Source organism: Ochlerotatus camptorhynchus, unplaced genomic scaffold (assembly GCF_037179485.1).
Source record: "Ochlerotatus camptorhynchus isolate MF236.1 unplaced genomic scaffold, CSIRO-AGI_Acam_v1.1 ptg000193l, whole genome shotgun sequence".
Lineage (NCBI taxonomy): Eukaryota > Metazoa > Arthropoda > Insecta > Diptera > Culicidae > Ochlerotatus > Ochlerotatus camptorhynchus.
This window is the reverse complement of record NW_027040683.1, coordinates 11,190,912-11,213,558: the sequence shown is the minus strand read 5'-3', so window position 1 is coordinate 11,213,558 and position 22,647 is coordinate 11,190,912. Positions and strand designations below refer to the sequence as shown.

Sequence of the window (22,647 nt, the reverse complement as noted above, 5' to 3'; positions counted from 1 at the left end):
CACACAACTATACCGAGAAAACTGGAACCAACTAACAGGCGGCGTCCAGCTTACTGGTGAAACTAGGAAATTAGCACCCTCCGTGCTAGTTGTCTTCTAGCCAGAAGGCGCGTCCAGAGAGCAAGAACGGAAGCAGACAGAGAGGAGTGCAGGGTGGTGTTCCGAGAGGCCAGGGCTGCACTAAAACGAAAGATAAAGCTGAGCAAGTCAAACTGTTTTAAGGAACTGTGCCGCGATGCCGATGCCAACCCCTGGGGCAACGCATATCGAGTCGCGATGGTGAAGATCAGAGGTCCAACGATGCCGGTTGAAATGTGTCCCAACAAGCTGAAAGTCATCGTGGAGGGACTTTCCCCACAGCATGACCCAACGACCTGGCCACCAACACCATATGGCGAGGAGGATGGAGACAACGTTGAACAAGTCTCCAACGAGGAACTTCTAGCGGCGGTCCAGACGTTCCCGGACATGTTCAGCATGGTGTTGTAGAAATGTCTGTACGAGGGTCAGTTCGCTGATAGGTGGAAGGTACAAAAGCTTGTGCTGTTGCCGAAGCCCGGAAAACTGCCGGGGGATCCTGCATCGTATAGGCCAATATGCTTACTGGATACTGTCGGAAAGCTCTTGGAGAGGATCATCCTTAACAGGCTGACGAAATACACGGAGATTGGACACGGGTTGTCGGAGAGGCAGTTCGGACTCCGGAAAGGGAGATCGACGGTGGATGCAATTCGGACAGTGATTGACAGAGCTTAGAAGGCGTCCAAACAAGGCGCTTCATAGAATGAGGGTTCCAGACTACCTCTGCAGGATTCTAAGTAGTTACTTCCAGAACCGTGTCCTGGTCTACGAGACAGACACGGTGTAGAAATCGCTTAGAATCACGGCGGGAGTTCCACAAGGCTCCATCCTTGGTCCAACGCTGTGGAATGGAATGTACAATGGTGTGCTGAAGCACAAGCTGCCCAAAGGAGTTGAGATCGTTGGCTTTGCGGACGATGTCGTCTTGCCGGTATCCGGTGAGACGCTGGAAGAAGGGGAAATGCTGGCGGCCGAGGCGATAGATCCGATTGGTAACTGGATGCAAGGAACGAAGCTGCAGATAGCCCACCACAAAACAAAAGTGATGTTGGTCAGTAACTGCAAAGCAGTGCAGCTTCACCAGAAATCACCGTTGGAGAGCACAATATTGTTTCGAAGCGCGTACTGAAGTATCTGGGAGTGATGATCGACGACCGGCTAAAGTTTAACGGCCACAACGAATATGCTTGCGAGAAGGCGGCGAAGGTCATCAACGCAATAGCCAGAATCATGCCGAACATTTCTGGCCCAAGCGGCAGCAAGAGGTGTCTTCTGGCTAGTGTGTCTTCATCGATACTAAGGTACGGAGGTCCAGCCTGGAAACGAAGCAGAACCAAAGGAAATTGAGCAGTACGTTCCGTCTCATGGCCATGCGAGTCATGAGTGCGTACAGAACCATTTCGATGGAGGCAGTATGCGTTATCGCCGGTATGATCCCAATCGGCATCACCTTGGCGGAGGACTACGAGTGCTATATGACGAGGGAAACCAGAGGAGTACGAAAAATGGTGAGAACGGTGTCGATGGCTAAGTGGCAGCAGGAGTGGGATGCAGCAGAGAACGGTAGATGGACACACAGGTTAATACCGATTATTTCGACCTGGGTGAACATGAAGCATGGAGAAGTCAACTTCCACTTGACGCAGTTCTCGTCTGGTCATTGCTGCTTCAGGAAGTACCTGCATCGGTTCGGACACACAACGTCTCCCTTCTGTCCGGAGTGTGGGAATGTGAAAGAATCACCAGAGCACGTGGTCTTCTAATGTCCGTCCTAGATTTGATGCTGTGCGAGAGGAGATGCTCGCCCTTAGCGCGGAGAATGTCATCGAAGAAATGTATCGAGAGGAGGGCACCTTTAACGCCGTCAGCAGAGCAGTAACGCTGATCATGTCAGCGCTGCAGCGAAAATGGCTAGAAGACCAGCTAGAAAGTAGTAATGTGCTCACACAAGTGCGAAGTGAAAACCGAAGCCGGGAGAACTCTCCGTCAGAGTAGGCTGAATCCACCACCGGGGTTAACCGAGTAGAACGCGACGCTGGGAGCTAAATGGCTCACAAATTTTAGAGACGATCAGCGAAGTGGAAGCGCCAGTTAGCTGAGGTAAAGTGAGGTGCATAATGCACAGCGTTCTCCGAAGTAATACGACAAGTGGTTCCGGGGGAAAAAAGGGCAAGGCGTCCAAGGAGGTTTTAGCGTGGTAAGAATCCCACACACCGTGTCACCGCCACCATGCGCCCGGTCGTCAAGCTTGAAGATTTCCTCCTTGCCAAAAAAAAAAGCTGTCTGCTGGTAGCTCTAGCAAAGCTGGAAGTTGTAAGGCTGTCCAACGAAGGCACCAATAGCACTTTTCGCAGAGATGGTTGTGACAAACATTGATTGGAGAGTGTGCAAAGGATGCGAAGGAGCGACCATCAGGCAAACTGATACGGAGACACCGGTCAACGTCTTCGGGCGTCTACAGAAGGACCCTGTAGTCGACAGTGGAATCGACACAGTGTAGGACCTGCTCCCAGCTGACACGATGGTAGTTGCGTCAGGAAGCTTGGAATCGGTTGACGGATGAGTCTATTTCGGGTACCACCGGATAGTGGGTCACGACGGAGAAAGTATTTTGCAAGCGTTTTTATTACCGCTGCTTTTCTCCTCCCTTCCTTTCATTGGTGAAATGGTGAGCGATCAACCGAGCATTGAGCTCGCTCTTGTGAGCATGCGCAATGTGTCGTTCGTTCGGTTTGCGCTCTATCTTTGCGTACTACTATCCTTACTGTTACTATCGTTACTATCCTGCACCCCAAAATGGTGAGGACCACAGGGGAAAGAGCGTCCAACATAGCTCTGGTCTTCACAAGCTCCTACCTCACGCTTCCACGTGTCGGATGAAGACAGCCAGTATATGCCCATATATGTGCTGGTAGCGGGGTGTGGGCAATGTCATCACGATTAACCCATATCGTGATGATAGCAAGGCTGAGGAGGTGCGGATCGACGAGCGTCTGTCCACCAGGAGGTGCGGCTCGAACAGCGTCTGTCTGAATTATAGAAGTACTCAGAAAAATGAAGTAAGAAGAAGAAAAAACGAACGGAATTTTCGGCAACTGACCCAACGGCAACGAAATAAGGACAATGAATGGAAACTCGGTTCTTGGAATGTCAGAACGTGAAATGAACCTGGACGAGTGGGCCTTCTGGCCCGTGAACTGCAAAGGTGAATGTGAGTGTGGCTGCTATTCAAGAAGTACGGTGGCTTAGATCTGGAGAACGTGAATTCAGGGCGGTAGATCCTATCGCCAACACATCGTTCAAATACCATATCTACTACAGCGGTGGCGATAGAGCAGAACACGGAGTTGGTTTCGTAGTGATTGAGAAACAGATGAAGCGGGTTATGCGGTGGAAACTGGTTAGCAAGCGCATCTGCGTTTTGAGGATTCGTGGAAAATTCTTCAATTACAGCCTGATCAACATCTACGCACCGACTAACGATAAATCCGATGACGTGAAGGACGCGTTTTATGAAAGCCTGGATAAAACCTATGATGAGTGCCCTAAACACGACGTGAAGATTGTCATCGGAGATGCAAACGCGCAGGTCGGAAGAGAGGAATTCTTTCGCCCAATCATTGTAACAGAGAGCCTTCACTCTGCAACGAATGATAATGGCCTGAAGTTGATGAACTTCGCTGCTGCTCGTGATATGACCATCAGTAGCACCCATTTTGCACGCAAGGATATCCGAAAGCACACCTGGAGACACCCTAATGACGAAAATGGCCCTGCGTCAAACCCTTGAGAAGTTCCGGGAATACAACTTGCAGACTCATCATTCATAGATTTCAAGGCAGCGTACGATTCAGTAAAGAGAAACGAGCTATGGCAGATAATGCAAGAAAACGGTTTTCCGACGAAACTAATTAGGCTGATTCGTGCAACGCTGGATGGTTCAAAATCATGTGTACGGGTTGCAGACGAGATTTCGGCCTAATTCGTGACCTTAGATGGGTTGAAGCAGGGAGATGCTGTTTCGAACTTGCTATTCAACATCGCCCTCGAAGGAGCGATTAGGAGAGCTGGCGTGCAGAGGAACGGTACCATCATCACAAAGTCGCACATGCTCCTTGGTTTTGCGGACGACATCGACATCATCGGAATCGACCGTAGAGCAGTGGAAGAGGCGTTCGCGCCTTTCAAGAGGGAGACAGCGAGGATTGGTCTCACGATAAATTCTACCAAAACGAAGTACATGGTCGCCGGTAGAAAGCGTGGGAGCAATAGTGGTGTTGGTAGTGAAGTGGTGATAGATGGCGAAAAATGTGAAGTTGTGGACGAATTTGTTTATCTTGGTACTTTAGTGACGCGCGATAATAATGTTACCCGCGAGGTGAAAAGGCGTATTGCAGCCGCGAACAGGGCTTTCTACGGGTTGCGTAGCCAGCTGAAGTCCCGCAGCTTGCGTATGAAAACGAAATTCGCGCTGTACAAGACGTTGATTCTGCCGGAAGCCCTTTATGGCCACGAATCGTGGGCATTGAAAGAGGCCGATCGGAGAGCTTTCGGTGTCTTCGAGCGTAAAGTGCTGCGAACAATACTCGGCGGTAAACTGGAAAATGGCATCTGGCGGCGTCGCATGCATCACGAGTTGTACCAAGTATATAACGGCATGGATATTGTGAAGCTTATAAAACACGGCAAGCTACAGTGGGCTGGGCATGTGGCACGAATGCCGGAAGAGCATCAAGCGAAGTCAATATTCAGCAGGGAACCCGGAAGAGGACGTTGGCTTCGGGGTAGGCCACGCACGCTTTGTGCAGTTGAGGAGGACATTAGGTCCTTAAACGTCCAAGACGACTGGAAGCGATTGGCTCAGGACCGAGACCTATGGAGACGGTTACTTCGTTCGGCGCAGATTGGAATTCAACGAGTCGTCGCCCATCAGGTACTCGGGTAGGTACGTTGCGTACGTGTTTGGGATTTTTCGTTACATGTATGAATTTTAATTTTTTTTTATTTTGAGCCCCAGTATAGAAATGAACGACGTAGTCCTAAGTCAAAAGTCAACCATTATAATAATTACATTCAAAGAGAGATTGGGAAAGTCCAATTCCGACACATCCGACATGTTCCGAGTGCTTTCGAGGACGTGGTCAGAATTTGATTCAAAACTAATCATTCGACTTATCATATCATATGGGACATCAAAAGAAAGACATTTTTAATCACATTGCCCACAGGGTCAGGAATGCAAACGAGCGGAGCAAAATTAATAACTCCGAAATGAAGTGTTTTCGCGCCTTGCTGTCTACAGCAAAGTTTTTCATCATAATCAGGACCATCTATTGACATGACCAAATAGTTCAAAACTCTTCTGCAAAGATGGCGCCACAATCTAACTTCTTTATCTGACATGTTGAAGACTTGATGTCTTGCGCAATGTTGTTTATCTTGACAAATCATTAAATAAAGAACTTTTGTGGAGAAACATACAGCTTCAAATTTGAAAGATATTGTAGAAAAAAACGACAAAACAGAAATTTTTGAACTTTAATATCTCCCAACGAGCAAAAAAGTGCAACCTGACATTTTATTTTCCTTGATTTGTTTTCCGTCGATCTTTTTTCCCATGCTGAGCACCAATGCTACCGACGCCAGGAAGGCAGCTCCCACACCTGGACCCTACCTATCGATCCATCAACTCAACTTATTTTAGTTGAACATGTTTTTTTTTTTTTCTATAACTTTTTTTAATGCATTGAAATGGCGCAAGGGGTAAGTACAGCTGTCATTGAAGTTTAAATTTGAAATGTAGGATTCCGAGGACTGTCTACGCAAATGGAGTGCACTACGAACCGAAATACAAGAACAATTTTGATGGATTGGATCATGCACTGGTGGCCGTTGGATATGAGAAACTCAAAGGAGAAGATTACTGGCTAATGGTTCAACAACTGGGGCAACGATAGATATGCTTTGATGGCGCTGAAGGGTTACATATGTGGCCTTTCCACCGATGCGACGTATGTAAATTTGAAGTGAGATTTCTGTTCAAATTGGAATTAAGTAAAAGAGTAGTTTTATGAATATGATAGAATATGTGTCATTTTATACGAGACAGAATAAATGGTTTTTGATTTTTGTAACATAATATAAAACATTAGGTCTAGTGTGCCGTGAAAAGTAGTTCGGTATTGTTTAAGTGAGTTTGGTTTGGTAGATGACCAATTGATCAAGTGCTGGTGATTTGATGCTGAAAAGTTACAATGTCACATCTTGTCACACGTTGCCTCAACATGAAACTTTTTGGACGAATCCTCCCGGAACTCCAACCCGATGGAAAAACCGAACGTTTTAGCTTGGGATCCTCTTTCTTGGCATAACCCATTCTGACGTCGAAAACCTCCGAGAACTTCTTGCCCAGAATAATCACGCAGTTCCTCTTCCAGATTGAGCAGAAAGGTGTAGTGCTTCTGAAAAGTTTTCGTCAGTGGTCAACTGAGCAGTAAAACTTGTAACGCGTACCGAGAGAACAGATGATCGATCCGGAGTGCAGATAGTTCTTGTCGCTGGAAGCACTGAACTTCAAGCTGTAATTGCCATCCGACTGAATAATCGTTAGGTAGCACATATCCAACTAGTTGGTATCCACACCGGAGACTACCTTTTGTCCGTCAAAGCCTACTCGACACCCTCCGACAGTTTGGCATGTTTTACTTTCTTATCAGCATAGATAATCTCCATGATGTGATCCTTGAGGTACTCTACCGTCACCAGGCAGGCCTCCTTGATAGTGATAACATCGGAGTCCTCCTTTGAGCACATGATGTACCCGATTGGGACGCTGATGTCCACCGTGTCGAAGCTCTTGTCCTTGACGAAGGCTCGCCACGATTCACAGAATTCACCCGGGAAGTTGTACTCGGAGAAGACGCCCAACGTTTTGTCTTCCTTGGATTCCTTGATCGCCTCCAGCAGCTTTTCAAAATTGGCCTTGTCTTTGTCGTTTTTATTCCGAATCAACAGCTTCACCGACGGAATGCCCTCTTCACCGTCCTTGTCGATCTGCTTCAAGAAGTCGATCTTCTTCTTGCTGATCAGGAAAAAAATTGACTTTTCGCACAGCACCGTAATCGTATCGGTCAGCTCGGTCTGCAGTGAGATGTATTTGCTGTAGCTGGTTTCCTCGTCTACGCCGATCACCGTCAGAATGCAATCCACTTTCTGCAGCGAATCATCATGGAAAACTCTGGTTCTTTCCAGTTGGCGAAGAGGCGTTTTATTCGTCGGTAGTTTGATTCCTTAAGAAATTAATCCAGAAGCATTAAACTTTGGTCTCTCGGTGTTACATGCAAGTTTCCGTATCTTTGAAAGTATGCTGCATCTTTCGTATAAACTACCTCTAAAAAATGGAGGCTACAGTTACAAGAGGATAAAGATGTCGTAAAGCAAAGTAAAACTAGAATACAAGATGAATTTAAACAAAAACTAGGCCTTCTAGTGGATGTACCCAAGCCAGGATTTGGAAATACAAATGATGGTAATACCAGTCGACGTTTATTGCAGAACTAACTCTTTAAGTCGATATAACTGGGATTGATTACAATTTACTCTATTGCTTCAAAGTTATTTTAGAGGCTCTATCTAGTGGCCATAAAATTGAAATCCACGGAATTATATCCACGGCACCCGATGACGCCCACGATTCATAAAATATTGCTACACGGTGGGATTATTATTGAAAATGCACTGCTTCCCATAGGGCAGCTTTCAGAAGAAGCAGTAGAGGCCAGGAACAAGCACATTCGATCATACCGTAAGAATTTCGCCAGGAAATTTTCTAGAGAATCCTGTAACAGAGACGTGCTCAATAGGCTACTTCTTAACTCGGATCCTCTACTTTCAGGTATGCCGTTTTTTACGAGTTCTAATAGTATGATAATCATGTAAATTTCCGTTTTTCACAAGGAATAAGACAAACACTGCGAAAGAAATCCAAACCCTTCTTAAAGGAGTCTTTAGAAATGTTGTTGCCAGCTGAACCAACAATTGATCATTTTTATACAGTCTCTAATTCGGATGTATTGTCGGAAAGCACGGAAACATCATCTGAAAGAGAACCGTGGTATTCATCATATTCAGATTAGATTATGTGTTTTTAGTTTTGTTGTGTTTGTTTATAGTATGTGATTATTAAATATGCTTGTTTCTTTTGGCTTAACCTGAACGTTTTTCGTTTTATTATTATTTTGAGGAACACGTTGCTTGCCAGCTACACTTAAAAGCGTGTAAAAGGTGTGGAAAATACCTTCGCATACCAAAGATACACCAATGTATGGTACTGGTACTTGGTTTTAAGTCTGATAATATATCATGCATGTGCTCATAGTACCATTATAAAGGTGGTAAAATATCATTAGTAGCAGTTTTATGATTTTTTTTCCGGTGTAACAAAAGAAAAAAAATGTTGAAAAGTTACCCTCAATATCCAAAGTTACATCCATGCATGGTACTGGTAGTTGGTTTTTTGTCTAAAAATATACCATGGTCTTAGTACCATTATGAAGGTGTCAAAAAGGTTCGGTAGACTTTTATAAATATTTTTTTGAGTAACGAAAATGGAGAAAAAAAAATGGTGGACAGTTACCCAATTAAACCATAGTTACACCTATTAACGGTACTGTTAACTGGTTTAAAACTTAAAATATACCGTGCATATGATCATAGCACCGTTCTAGAAGTGACAAATCATCTTTTGTAGCAGTTTTAGGTCTATTTTCCGGTGTAACAAAAAGGAAAAAAAAATGTGAAAAGTGACCCTCATAATTCAAAGTTACACCGATTTACGGTACTGGTAGCTGAAGACTGAAAATGAACCATGTATATGGCCATAGTGCCGTTTTAGGGTTTTAAAAATATCTTTCGTAACAGTTTTAGGACTATTTTTCAGTGTAACAAAAAGGAGAAAAATATGGTGGAAATTTACGCTCATTATCCAAAGTTACACCCATATACGGTACCGGTAATTGATTTTTGTCTGAACATATTCCATGTATATGGTCATAGTACCATTATAGAAGTATTAAAATTACATCTGAAATAGTTACAACGTATAAATTGTTTTGGCCAGCTAGATTGATCAAATACCCCTCCGTGCGTCGTTAGAACTATTCCACAGCCGCAGTCAGTTTATGAGCAAAAGGAGGAAGCACATTTGTTGCCTGTAGACTTGAAGACATACTTCAAGTCTCCGCGTACATCGTACGGGTTAGGCAAAAGATGTGCGTCTATCTTCAAAAAACTGTCGCATTAATGGCCCTTCGCTCATTTTCAACTTCTATTCAAATTGCATACTGCCGTACTCTAACGGAACTATCCACCTACTCTCTTCTAAAGATCATTCTCTAGCTAATAAATTAACACACTAAAGCTTCATGTTAGCATTTCCAACCAACTCTGAATATTACATTTAAAAACCTGCTGCGGTTTGTAGTTCAAAATGCCAAAATATGTTTAATTGTGTAGATATATCAGGATATAATTATAAAGTGCCTGAAATATGAATCAAAACGGTAATACCAAACAGTTCTAGATAATGCTGGAATTAGGGCGTAAAAGCTTTTGCATACAATGACTTCTCTCGATGATTTCTCGAAAGTCATGCCTCTCCCTGGCAAAACGACATCACCATCGAGTAGAGGAAGACTATTCCCGAGCAAAGTCGGATATCAAAATAATATCAAAATGATATCACATTATGTTTTTGAAATCATATTGATAACATAGTTTGATATACTATTTTTTAATTTCATTTGAATTCATATTTTGATATTTCTAAAAAATATAATTAAAAACTCAATTTGAAATTTTATGAAAACAGCATATCCACATTTATCACTGAAATCTACGTTTTTTTCTTACGAGTAAAAGCTGTAAAAATCATAATTGTCTTTGTGATGTTCAGAAAGAATACAGCAAGCATGCTGATTTACTTACTGTTATCTTCGTGAACACCACAAATACATTATGATTTTTTACAGTTATATTTTACAGCATTTATTGATATTAATATAACTGCGAATTTAATTTACAAATTGATATAAGATAAATATCGATAGAACTGATTGAAGTATAGGTTTGTTTTTATTTCGAATAAATCTTATTGATAACATTTTTCGATTTTGAATCTTGATATCAACCAATAGATTTCAAAACATTCCGATTACTAAATTTGACATCATAATATCAAAATAATAACTAATTTAGTTTATTTTATTTTGTTGTTTTCCTACCATAGTTATAATAACATAATGATAACTAATTTTGTTTATTAATAACGAAATACTGACAGTGTTGGGAAAATATCAGAAAATCAAATCTCACCCACGCCAAAGATCACGCTTGATTTTCGTAGACAATAATCAACAAGCAAACAACTGCGGTTGATTTTGCAAGCTGTGATATCGCAGCTCGGAATATCAAGCTAACAAAACTCACCAACTGCAAATCTCACCAAACTGTGGTGAGATTGAGTTTAATGATTTTTGCTTTACACCCGAATGCAACCGAAACTTCCATAACGGCTTGCAGCAGTCCCTTCGCGTCTGCCATCGGTGAATATTAAAAAAAAGGTAGCAAACTATGCTTCTCTTTCAAAGAAAACGATGTGCAATGGAATCGTTTTTGTGTCTCAGCATGATTTATGCACGTTATGAATAGTCTCGCAATATCAAAGGAGCTTGTAAAATCAATATCAAGCATGATATTTTGTTCCAATATCACGCGTGATATTGCGAGCGCATGAGAGCGGAAAAATATCAATTGATTTCTGATTTTGCCAACACTGAATACTGATATCAAAACGCAAACATAGATTTGTTATCAAGAAAACATGATTTGTTATCTGTTTAATATCCTTGATATACCATTTAGATCTCATTTTTGTTATGATTACTGTTAACTCGACCACACGGTAGGCTAAATATGTTATCACGGATGCTTATATCAAAATATCAAATTTAGTTTTCATTATGTTTTCATTCTCTGCTCGGGTTCCTACGCGATAGATATGTTGGTTTGTGTTGGCGTGCCGTGAATTCCTATAAATCAACGAGAGAAGTCATTGTATACAAAGGCTGTTACGCCCTAATTCTAGCTCTATCCAGAATTGTCTGTGAACCATAACAAGTCACACACCAAAACAAATTAATGCATAATGCAGTCCATGTTTCCTTACCATGGCAATAATATCAACAGTGACTAACAAACATAGAAAGCGAGCAATCAGCAAAATAGAGTGAAAATGCATCTTAAAATAATACAGACATCTCACCTTGCCACACCGCCACATTCGAAATACACCGACAAACGGAAACTGTAGGGTCAGTTTTTCTCATTTCCGCCTTCCGTCACCAGCACCGCATGCTGTCGTCGGACACCACAGCAGATGCCTTCATGGGCGGTGAGCTTCTACTGCAGAGTCATCTGTTTTCTGCATTCCACTGCTCTGCGACTGGTTTTTTCTAAAAGGGGAAATTAAATTGTGTCTCCCTAGAGCAATGCTCAATGCTGCGCTTCTTTCTTTTTTTCGAGCATCAGGTTTCTTCTCTTCCACTTGCATAAATGCACACCGTCGTCTGCACAGGAAACCTGTGCACAGTGGTGCGAAAGGCCAAATCCATGAACTTTTTTCATTGGCACCTTTCACAGTAGTTTTTTTCAATGGGGTGTCTTCAGAGGATTTTTTTTTATAAATGGCAAGGCCCATTGAATGAAGTTAAGTTTTAGTTCGGAACTTCACCACAGGGGGTGTTGCAAAATCTAACTTTTTAGTTTGAGCATATAGAGATATAAAATCTTCAGCTAAGTTGTAGGTTGTTTTATAAATAAAAACTTTGTGGAAGATGCCAGGTCTCAATCTGCTTGCGATTTTGAGTTATGAAGCGCTTTTTATAGCAGGTTCTCAAAAATCCGATTTATGTAAATATTTCCGAAATCATTTGTTTTAGATGACTATATGACTATAATGTTCTGCAATTTTTTAAAAATCAATAAAATACACAACTTTTCTGAAGACAAAAAAGTGCTATCTGCAAAACAGAAAATGTTATAGGCAATATCAGCTCAAAAATAGCTAAATTTCAAGTATCCACAAACTTCAAAGAGGCAAAAAGGGGCAGACGGCTCTTCAATATGATGAAACTATAGGGAAAATACTATCATTTCATCTAGTAGTCATTTGTATCCCGTTGTATACATGTGAGCTGACCAATATTTTATCAACAGCATTCTAACCAGTGGTAGCCACCCACCATGTTTTGTTTGTTTGTTTTTGACAAAGCAACCCATGATTACCAGTTTTTTACTGTCATTCGAGCGTTATGATACAATACGTTCTTTGCATTTGCGTTCATCAGAGTAAAAATTCGTTTGCAAATAATTTCCTGAAAATGGTGATAACATGTCCAATTGCACAGAAGATAAGTCAAATTTTTTTTTTACTTATATTAATGGAATCGCATTTTGTTTTATGGATATTTTGCATTCATGTAATTCTTGTGTTTCATTGCTGGGGAATGGTTTTTGAGAAAATACCAGCCAAATATATTGAACAACATTAAAACGAGGTTATCGATTCTCTATTTCAGTTGAAATCGATAAACGAAAGCTATTTTCCATTTGGAAAAAACTCCATAGGAGATGAAATGGTTGCCTCCGTTTGCAACGAAGTTTTCACTCATTATGGAATTGAACCTGAGCTCATGGTCATTAGCTGCCATGGAAGCTAAACAAATTGTACTATTGATGTGTAAATATTTTAAAAAGCTATGGCAAAAACATAAATGAACCGAAGAAAAAGTATATAGCAGTGATTACCAGGGTTACTTCCACTCACTTGCTATAAAAAAATGTTTTTCGTTATTATGAAATCATGATATAGTATAATGCTTATTAGTACTTGTAAGTTACAAGAAGAGGTCATGAAGTACATGTTTGACACATAAAATCTGTCAATATTGCTTTCAGTGCTTCACAATCAGAGATTTTACGACTCGTGAGCGCTCACTCTGAGTGAACGCTCACGAATCATAAGATCGGTGATTGTGACGCTCTCAAAGCAAAATTGACAGGTTTTATGAGTCAAACACATACTTAACTCCCTCGTCTTGTTACTAACAAGTACAACATAGCATTATTGCATCTAATGATTGCATAATTCCGAATAATATTTTTTTATAGCAAGTGAGTGGAAGCAACCCTGGTGATTACTATTATAGCCCGTTTAAACTTTCTTCCAAAAGTATTCATAACAATCCTTCGTCATCCTCATCTGCTAAACGTGGCAGAAAGTTACTTGTGTTTATTCCGCTTCTCGCGTGACGCGTACCGAGTCGACTCGTTTATGTCACCCAATTCCCGTTCTCGAATAGAGTGACAATTGTCGATACGAATGAACTCCGATGTACTTTCGGTGTATTCCCATAGTCGATGTATATCGACAAAACTCGGATCGGAATGACGTTTTCATGCGAGTGTTGTCGATACGTCAGAAGCAATCGAGAAGGTTTGAAAATCGAGAAAATGGAAGTGAAGCGGTAAGTTTTATTTTTTATGCTTTTGAAAATACTTTTTTATCATATAATTATATTATTGCAGAATCCGTGTGACAAACCAAAAGCAGTTTGCTTTCCTGGTTGATCGGATGGAAGCACACCCGTCGGTTGCCAGAGGGCAAAAATTTTGCGAGGCAGCTGCAATGGACCGGCAAAAGTACCACGCTCTCTCGACGGATTTTTCAGGTAGACTTAACAGTCTAGGTCCCCCGACTCGGGATGTAAAGGGCTGGCAAAAGGTAAGTTATTAAATTTATGTTCATGCCGTTTTAATAGAAAACATTTTACCGTTATGTGCATGAGGAATTTTCTGCTCTCTGTTTCTCAAATGTAAGCTGGTATAAGGTACCCCCGAGGAGCGGATTGGTCACGTATTTTCGATGCAGCAAAACACATTAAAAGCGCATATTCTTAGCACAAAAAAGTGGGACCTGTTAAAAATAACTGATTCCATTTGAATTAAAGTTATGTTTACCCTTCGCTGCAAATCGCTTAAAAACCCGACTTTTGATCCGAGGCCCACAGGGCCAAGTGACATACCATTCTACTCAGCTCGACGAGATCGGAACATGTGTGTGTGTTTTTTTGCAAGGAAGCAACCTTTAAAAAGGCCATTATGCCACCACTTGACGACCGGGCGCACGGTCACGGTGACACTGTGTGTGGGATTCTTACCGCACTAAAACCTCCTTGGACACCTTGCCCTTTTCCCCCGAAACCACTTGTCGTATTACTTCGTAAGGTTCAAATCTCACCATATGTGGATAAATTCAGGTTTTTAGTTTTAATTAAGCAATATGCTTGTGTGTTTATGTCAGATTATCATTCATCGATAAAATTAATAAATGGTTTTAAATGGAGACAAACACACTCATTTGCTTTAACAAATTTTTTATCCATGTTATTGTTTTAAAGGATCTATAAAATTATTTTAACGCTATTGAATATTTCCGGAATTGGTACACAGGTTTCGGAGATACGGCCTGAACATGTTACGGAGGAAAACTCATATGGAAATTCAATTCTGCTCACAACACTCTTTTTGACGTTCTTATATTCACCACCAGAGGTTGAATCGATCGCTTAGTTTCTATTAAAAAGGCGTACAAAGCATCCCTAATAATAATTGTATGGTTAATTTGCTTAACGACGTGTTCTGGGTATCATCCAAACCATTTGTGGAATAGTTCAATGATTTGGGTTATCGTTCGTTTATGGTTATTTTTTATTAGGGATATTCTGTTCTGTTTTTTAGTATGTTTTCTGTCTTTGCAGGTTTGGACAGATTATAAAAACACAATCAAACAAAAGTTATCGTACAACAATCGCGAGACTATAGCTACCGGTGGTGGGCCGAACACAATGAAGGTGTTATCACCAACTGAGGATGCAGTTGTTAAACTGCTGTCCCTGGACAAAACGGTAAATAATTCCGGTATGTATATGCAATCTAAATTAGTTTGGATATGTACAATACATTCATTTATAGGTTCTAGATTTGGTCTGCCTGTGACTGTTACATCACCACTAAGTCCTGAACCGGGTCCCAGTCAACCGCGTAATATTCTGTCGTCACCGGGACCGCCACTTCTCTCCAGTACAATGGAACCTTACGCCAACCCGACTGAAGTAGATGACCCAGTTGACGAGGTAGTAGAAGATATTGAGAACAACAATAACAACAGCAGCTCTCGTACCGCGCAACGCAAACGACGGCATCCGGATAGCAAGGATTTGCGGTATAACCAACCGGTGAACACTCGTGTTTATTTCAGTTACCATGGGGACGTAATTTGTGATTAGCCCCGGTCCCTTTCAAATTGTATCATTATTTATGTATGGTCCTTATATTTGAAATGACGTTTCACATTCATCTAGTGGTGGCCGATTTTCTTACGAATAATTGCTTAATCGATTAACGAAACGAAAAGTAAAATATTTGTAATCGGTTATATCGTGCCGATATAAGCATTAACATCTCCAGAGGATCAGCACCGATCGTTTCAAACATGTGCTGCACTCTCATTGGTGGAAAAATGACAGCACAGCGAACAAAAAATAATCGATTAGTTGTTAATCGAGTAATTAAAAAATGGGACATCTCTGATTTTGGTGTGTTTGTTTTGATAAAAATGAGCGCAAAGTTTTCATCTCTACCAAGGGGGCAGCAAAACCACAAAATTACCTTGAATACGGGGGGTATTCATTGGATGAAAGGGACCGTGAAAGAAGACACTAAAATAGAAAGTTTTTCTTCCGACAGTTTCATCTTTGTATTCATCTTTGGTATAACTTGTTGGAACAACAAACGGAATATTTAAAAAAGATCGTCGAGAATACCGGAGAATGCGCACGGTACTCCCGAAAAGTCTTCAAACTACGAGAGGAAGAAGCGAAACAACGACGTGAATATATGCTACAAAAAACAAAAGATAGACAAGCAGAATTGGAGTTCAAAATTGAATTGTTGAAGTACAAAAAGGAAAAACTTGAAATTTTGAAATACAAAGAGTGTCAGGAATAGAAATATGATTCAATATCGAAACAAACCCACTTTTTAAATAAAAATAAATAAATAATTTGAACAACCTACTTGCTTAAATAACTAGTCCGCTTTTAGAGAAAGAAGGTTTTTTGTGCAATATTTCCGTCTTGTTTATTTGGTCAAATTCCGATTAACTTGCTTGGTTTCGTTATTCGGTGGACATGAGTCTCTGAGTCTTCAGCTCAGTGGTTGAGGAGATATGCCATTTAGAAACATGACCTCACAATCTGTGTGTCTGTGGGTGTTTGGATCCGAGTCCGAGATCCCAGCGGCCGTCGGGGTGGGTGTCCGTGGGTTCCAGTACAGTAAAACCGGTTATATTAGCGTCGTTTTATCGTTTCTGACACTGGCCTCATACCGGCTTCTTTCTACGTTTGGTGTTGGAGGATGATCTGTTTTTCTGTCGACGTCGGTGGGGGTGAGGATGATATGGGGATCGACATCAGAAACGACGGAGTGACGTTGATATTGTGGGGTTTCAAAATGAACACCATTGTCATGTACACAATTCTTTGCTTCACCAATAACCATTGCAAAGCGTCCAGCATCAAAGTTGAGAAAGTGAATCATATTACAACCGCATTATTTTATTCTGCAAACGCTGTAATCTCCGAGGGGGGCGACACATCTAAATCTCAAGTTTGATGGTCAAAAAATCTCACACTAGCGAATCAATCTTCGAAAAATCTTTTTTCATTTGTCGCATCAACTTGCATCGCTCATCATCTTTTTGTAAGAAATCTTCAGAATCGTCATCAATCTTCTTTCTATCTACTCAGTGTGCGCGCAGCTAGCCACAGCAAAACACAATCTTTATTGCATTGTAGATAGAGTCGTCCCCCTCGAGATTAGGGGAGATGATTGATTTGCATATCTGTATTTTACTACTTTTTTGTTTCTTTATTTAAGAGATTTTCATATTTTACTACTAATGGTCAAATCATTTTTCAGATGACATAGAATTCCATATCTTTAGCTATTTTTTTGATGACATTGCGTTGAACTTAAGTTTGTCTAGTTGAAGATGCTAATTTACAAACCTACGACTGGATGCCTTCCTTCAAATAACAACTGAAGTGCGTTAAAAATCGGTAAAACTGTTTCAAACACATCGTTGGTACTTGAGCGATCGGCGTTCATCTCTTTTTGCCAGTGGTGGCAGAGGAGGGACACACCCCTCACCATCCCTCTTCAAAGGGGAGTTTGGTAAAGAGAGATGAAAAAACCGATTTGTACCTTCCTTAAAAGTTGTCCTAGCTCGCTATCTACTATTTATATGCAATTTTCACACTGCCGGATTTAAATACCTTTCGTTTGGCGACTCAAATATGGTTTAGGAGATATGCTGTTTTGTACGAATAATCCGATTTTTTCTGATCTTGTTTTATCTCCGGATCCTGTAAATGTTATTATTGTGGTCGAATAAACAGTCAACATAACAAAAATTGTAACAAAATAATACTCCTTCAATATCACAAATATAACTGATTTAGTTATCATTGAAAACATCTTGATAACATATCCTGTGATCTATGCATTTTTTTGTTCAACAAATTTCAAGTTATTTTATATAGGGGAAATGTCTCTAATGTTGGCCTTTGGATCTAAGATTGGGCCCGTTGCTAAAAATCTGCTATTTATTAATTTTATCTAGATGAACGCGTTATTGGGACGTTACTAATGGATATTTTTGGTTGCTATTGAAAATTTAGTCGATTGCTGAATTTATGTATGGGCCCAAATTAGGGACACTTAGGCCGACATTACCTGCATTTCCCCTATTTGGTATGAAAGCCTTACGCTGATAACTGAAATGTGACTGCCCCAATAAAAAAATAACCATAAACGAACGATAACCCAAATCATCGAACCATTCCACAAATGGTTTGGATGATACCCAGAACACGTTGTTAAGCAAATTAACCATACAATTTTTATTAGGATGGCAGTATTTTTTTTTCTTACTATACGCATAATATTTAAAGTTTTGAACTAACCTTACATCAATTCATATTTTTTCATGATATCAACTGATAACAAAATTATTCAAGGGTGATAACAATATTAGTTATACGATAACAACTGAAAACAAAATGATATCTGGAATAACAAAATTTGTTTTCTAGATGACATCACGTTGTTGTTTTACTTTGCTCGGGAGATTCGCCCACGCATTGCGTGGGTTCAACGGCAAGAGGGTAGACTTTGGCTGCGATTTAAAATACGCTGACTTAAATTCCCGCTGGGAAGAGATCGTTGGTTAGATTACCGAAAGAATTGAGGTTCGCGCGGTGAATATTTCAGATGGTGGTGGCGTAGAAGAACAATGGACGGCCATCAAGAATGCCATTATGAAAACAAGCGAAAATATTATGGATGAGCTACAAACTTAGCTGAAAAAGTTAATCATTGATAAAACCTATTAATGAACTAGCCTCCGGCTAAAAATCACGATCATAAAAAAAAAAAACATTGATAAAGCCTGGAGGAAGGTCAAGGGGCGAAGATTGAAAATCCGCGAGACAGCGGAATAGGAGCCGAGAAGTCAAGATCGAGACCGTTCAACGGTATTCGACTCTCGAAAGGGAAGCTAACCGTTGCTGTAGACGGGATAAGTTAGCGTGGGTGAATTCCCTGACTGATGCAGGGAATCAAGCCGCAGAAACCAACGATATCCGTCTCAGCAACGATATCTCATGATGCCTGAGCGGGGTAAGGATGAACCCAAGGATGCCTGTGAATGACACGAAAAATAAAACAATCTCAGATGAAACCCCGCATAAACGCGAACCATAAATTGACCTTACCTAAAATGGTTAAAAATTGTTTATAATCCCTGCTAAACTTTAACTGAAATGGTTATGGAACTTTACATGAACGTTTAATGATAAAGTTTTAACCTTATGTATTATGGTTTTTTGGAACTCGACCTTACAAATAATGGGTTGTTAAGAACCATTACCGTTCCAAATTCTTGTTTTCTCCATACATTTTCGGAAAGAGAACTATATTAGAACTTTTTAACTTATGGTTTGAGAACTTTAATGGTAATGGTTATGGTAGACAGTAAGGTCCACGAATGGTTTTGTAACATCGATCAACTTTATGTGGAATATATCGCGAATTAGTTGCCTGTAATTTACTGATTACCAATTCACGATATATTCCACGTAAAGTTGAGCGATAATACAAAACCATTAATGGCCCTAATAAAAAATAACCATAAACGAACGATAACCCAAATCATTGAACTATTCCACAAATGGTTTGGATGATACCCAGAACACGTCGTTAAGCAAATTAACCATACAATTATTATTAGGGGGACCTTACTGACTACAATAACCATTACCATTAATGTTCTCAAATCATAAGTTAAAACGTTCTTATATGGTTTCCTTTCTGTAAATGTATGGAGAAAACAAGAATTTGGAATGGTAATTGTTCTTAACAACCCATTATTTGTAAGGTCCAGTTCCAAAAAACCATAATACATAAGATTGAAACTTTATCATTAAACGTTCATGTAAAGTTCCAAAACCATTTCAGTTAAAGTTTAGCAGGGATTATAAACAATTTTTAACCATTTTAGGTAAGGTCAATTTATGGTTCGCCTTTATGCGGGACTCCTTAAATTAACCTGGAGTATTTTTGAAGTTCACATTGTCTTCTTTCTTGTTTATGATTCCAAAAAGGTGGGCTTTTATACTAACTATTTTTCAACATTTATATTTCCTTCATGTAGTATTCAAGCGATAGAGTACATTATTTGCTGTCTTATTTCGTTTGCTGATGCATCATTTTCATTATCATGTGCATTATCTTCAATTTGATGAATATCAATCAACTCGTCAAAGTTATCATCGGGAAGATTAAATTGTTTTCTCAAATTGTGCAAAGCACAGCATACATTAACAATTTTTGCAGCTTTTTCTGGTTTGTAGTGCAGCTTACGAGCTCCTAAGATGCACCTAAACACATTCTTCATTACTCCTATAGTTCTCTCAATTAGCATCCTTGTTTTAGAGTGAATTTCGTTGAATTTAGTCTGCCTTGCATCGCCAGAACTACGGAATGGTGTAATCAAATAAGGTTTTAAAGGGTATCCTGCATCTCCTGAAACCAAATACAAAAAGCCAAGTTTAGTTTTATTTAGCTTGACACACACAATTACCGAAGCTTACCCAAAAGCCAAGTATTTCTTTCTCCATTCTGGTATTGCTGACTCAACTCAACATCTAATGGATTATTATTCCAAATAAACGAGTCGTGATTGGCACCGGGACTGTTTGCATCCACGTAACGGATCATCTGTTTATGATCGCAGACCTGAAATCATGATACATAAGTAATTCAAGTTTTTTCAGCAATTAAACATTCATACAAGCATAACGTTCAAACTATGAAAGCCTTTTCTGTTGTAATATAGGTGCTGAATATCACCAACAGGCTTAACAATCCTGACATGCGTACCATCCACGCAACCTATTACGCCGGGAAATCCAGTTTTTTCGTAAAAGCTGTGCTTGATTTCACGCTTTTCGACTTCTGAAACAGGGAATTTTATTGCTGCTGGACAAATTTCTGCTTCGAACACATCGATAACAGCGGATAATGCCTTCGATAGTGTGGGTTGTGCCATTCCAGCAAAGAAATCGTTGCCAACACCTTTCTGATAGCTCCCTTCAGCGAAGAATCTCAACGCAGCTGAGAGCTTTAACATCGGCTGCACAGATGAAGATTTGGTTCCTCCTAATTTGCCATCCACAATGTTCAATAAATATCGGAAAAGCTCTTTCGATACACGAAAGTAATTTAAAAATCTGTAATCGAAAATAGTTTTAAGCATTAAGATATCTATAGATTTCAGCAAGTACTCACAAATTTGATGGCATATCCAAGGGATTACTCAAATCCCTCAATCTGCGACGCTCAACTCGCACCGTTTCAAAATGTAAATCCTCGATTTCATCCTCCTCATCACTAAACCAAAACTCATAACTACTCATTGTGAAAACCAAAAAACAGAAAACTCACAACTATTAGAAAAAAAATCCACGAAACACCGGGTTTGACCACGATTGGTAGATTCACAAAAAAAAAACGGATCCTTGAATCAACAACAACAAACCTGCACCTCTCTCAAACAAGGACCAAATTACATAACCGGTCGTGCTATCGAAATGGCAAAGAAAGTTACTTAGAACCTTAAGTTATAATTCCCAAACGATAGAAAAACGTATGCTCTATTGTTTTTATCCGTATCTATGATTTTATTTATTGAAAAAAACTGATATTTATTCCAAAATCAAATTACTGTTTTGTTAGAAAATACTGCATACGCCCTTATCATAGCTTGAGCGATGAACTTTTTCAGTTTGACGTTTCTATAAATGAACAGCACTTCGCTGTCGATTCATCCTTCCTCTCGATGCAAAATGAACAACTCGCGTCGTGCGAGTCGACATTCGGAATAGAGTGAGAATTGTCACGCGAGAAGGAAACGAGAATGGTCATCTCGACTCGCGCGAGAAGTGGAATAAACACAACTGGCATTCGAAGACATCGGATTTAGGGAGCAAATATCGAACGGCTGAATTAGCATATGCTACTCAAATGAAACTAAGAGAGGAGGGTAAACACGATTCCGCGACTATTATGCAAGATATTACACAAAGAAGTCCATCAAGAGCAACGCAAGTGTTGTCATTGCTGTTAGGAGCGATGATTACCTCCTGACAACTACGCGGTGCATCCAAGCACCCCCGGGTGAGTACGATCTCTCATCGCATCGTCTTACCTCACGGTAAGTTTGACAGCTATTCTTACTACTAAAAGCACGTTTCCCGCGTACGGTTTATTATTCCTTTTTATTTGAAATACATTGTTCCTTTAAAAGTTAGTCCGCGTGTTTATTTCACCGTTCCGAATCCGAACCTGGTTTCGCTGGTCCGCTGCGCTGGTCCACCTGGTCGTATAGTCGTCAGGTTATGGGCCCAGGAAACAGTAGGATTTGAGAAATAGTGGTAGAAATAGTCCGGTCCGAAAGTGACGGAGTATCGCGAAAGTTCGATGGCGTTTCGTCGCGAGTGCGGGATAACGGTGCTATTTTGCCAAGATGGCTGATTCGCGTTTTGCCTTTGCCAAGTTAAATGGCACAAATTGTCAAACTTGGAAAGTGCGCGTCGAGATGCTATTGCAGCGTGAAGACTTGTAGACTGTCGTGAGTGAACCATTCCCGCTGGAAGAGGGACGGGACGATGAGTGGAGGAACGCCGATCGGAAGGCGAAGGCCACTTTGGTGCTGCTGCTTGAGGACAGCCAGTTATCGCTCATTAAGAACTGTACAAGTGCTCACGAAGTGTTCAACGCGTTGAAATCGTACCACCAAAAGACGACGCGTTCGGTACGAGTTTCTTT

The 22,647-nt window shown here is 40.5% G+C and overlaps 2 protein-coding genes across 3 annotated transcripts; one reads left to right on the top strand and one right to left on the bottom strand.

The window, feature by feature from the left end:
• Positions 1-13,650: 13,650 nt before the first annotated feature.
• LOC135702465 (uncharacterized) lies at positions 13,651-16,206 on the top strand. Its single transcript, XM_065223497.1, has 5 exons — positions 13,651-13,664; positions 13,726-13,921; positions 14,958-15,117; positions 15,172-15,420; positions 15,968-16,206. The coding sequence occupies exons 1-5, from the start codon at positions 13,651-13,653 to the stop codon at positions 16,204-16,206; spliced, it is 858 nt and encodes a 285-aa protein (XP_065079569.1).
• Positions 16,207-19,960: 3,754 nt separating this feature from the next.
• On the bottom strand, positions 19,961-21,288 carry LOC135702463 (putative nuclease HARBI1). 2 transcript variants are annotated; one of them, XM_065223495.1, is made up of 4 exons: positions 21,109-21,288; positions 20,612-21,050; positions 20,412-20,556; positions 19,961-20,343 (listed from the first exon to the last, which is right to left on the bottom strand). In XM_065223495.1, the coding sequence occupies exons 1-4, from the start codon at positions 21,234-21,236 to the stop codon at positions 19,976-19,978; spliced, it is 1,080 nt and encodes a 359-aa protein (XP_065079567.1). In that variant the 5' UTR covers positions 21,237-21,288; the 3' UTR covers positions 19,961-19,975. The 2 variants fall into 2 exon arrangements, with proteins under 2 accessions (XP_065079567.1, XP_065079568.1); XM_065223496.1 differs by having other exon boundaries at positions 20,334-20,556.
• Between the last annotated feature and the right edge of the window lie 1,359 nt (positions 21,289-22,647).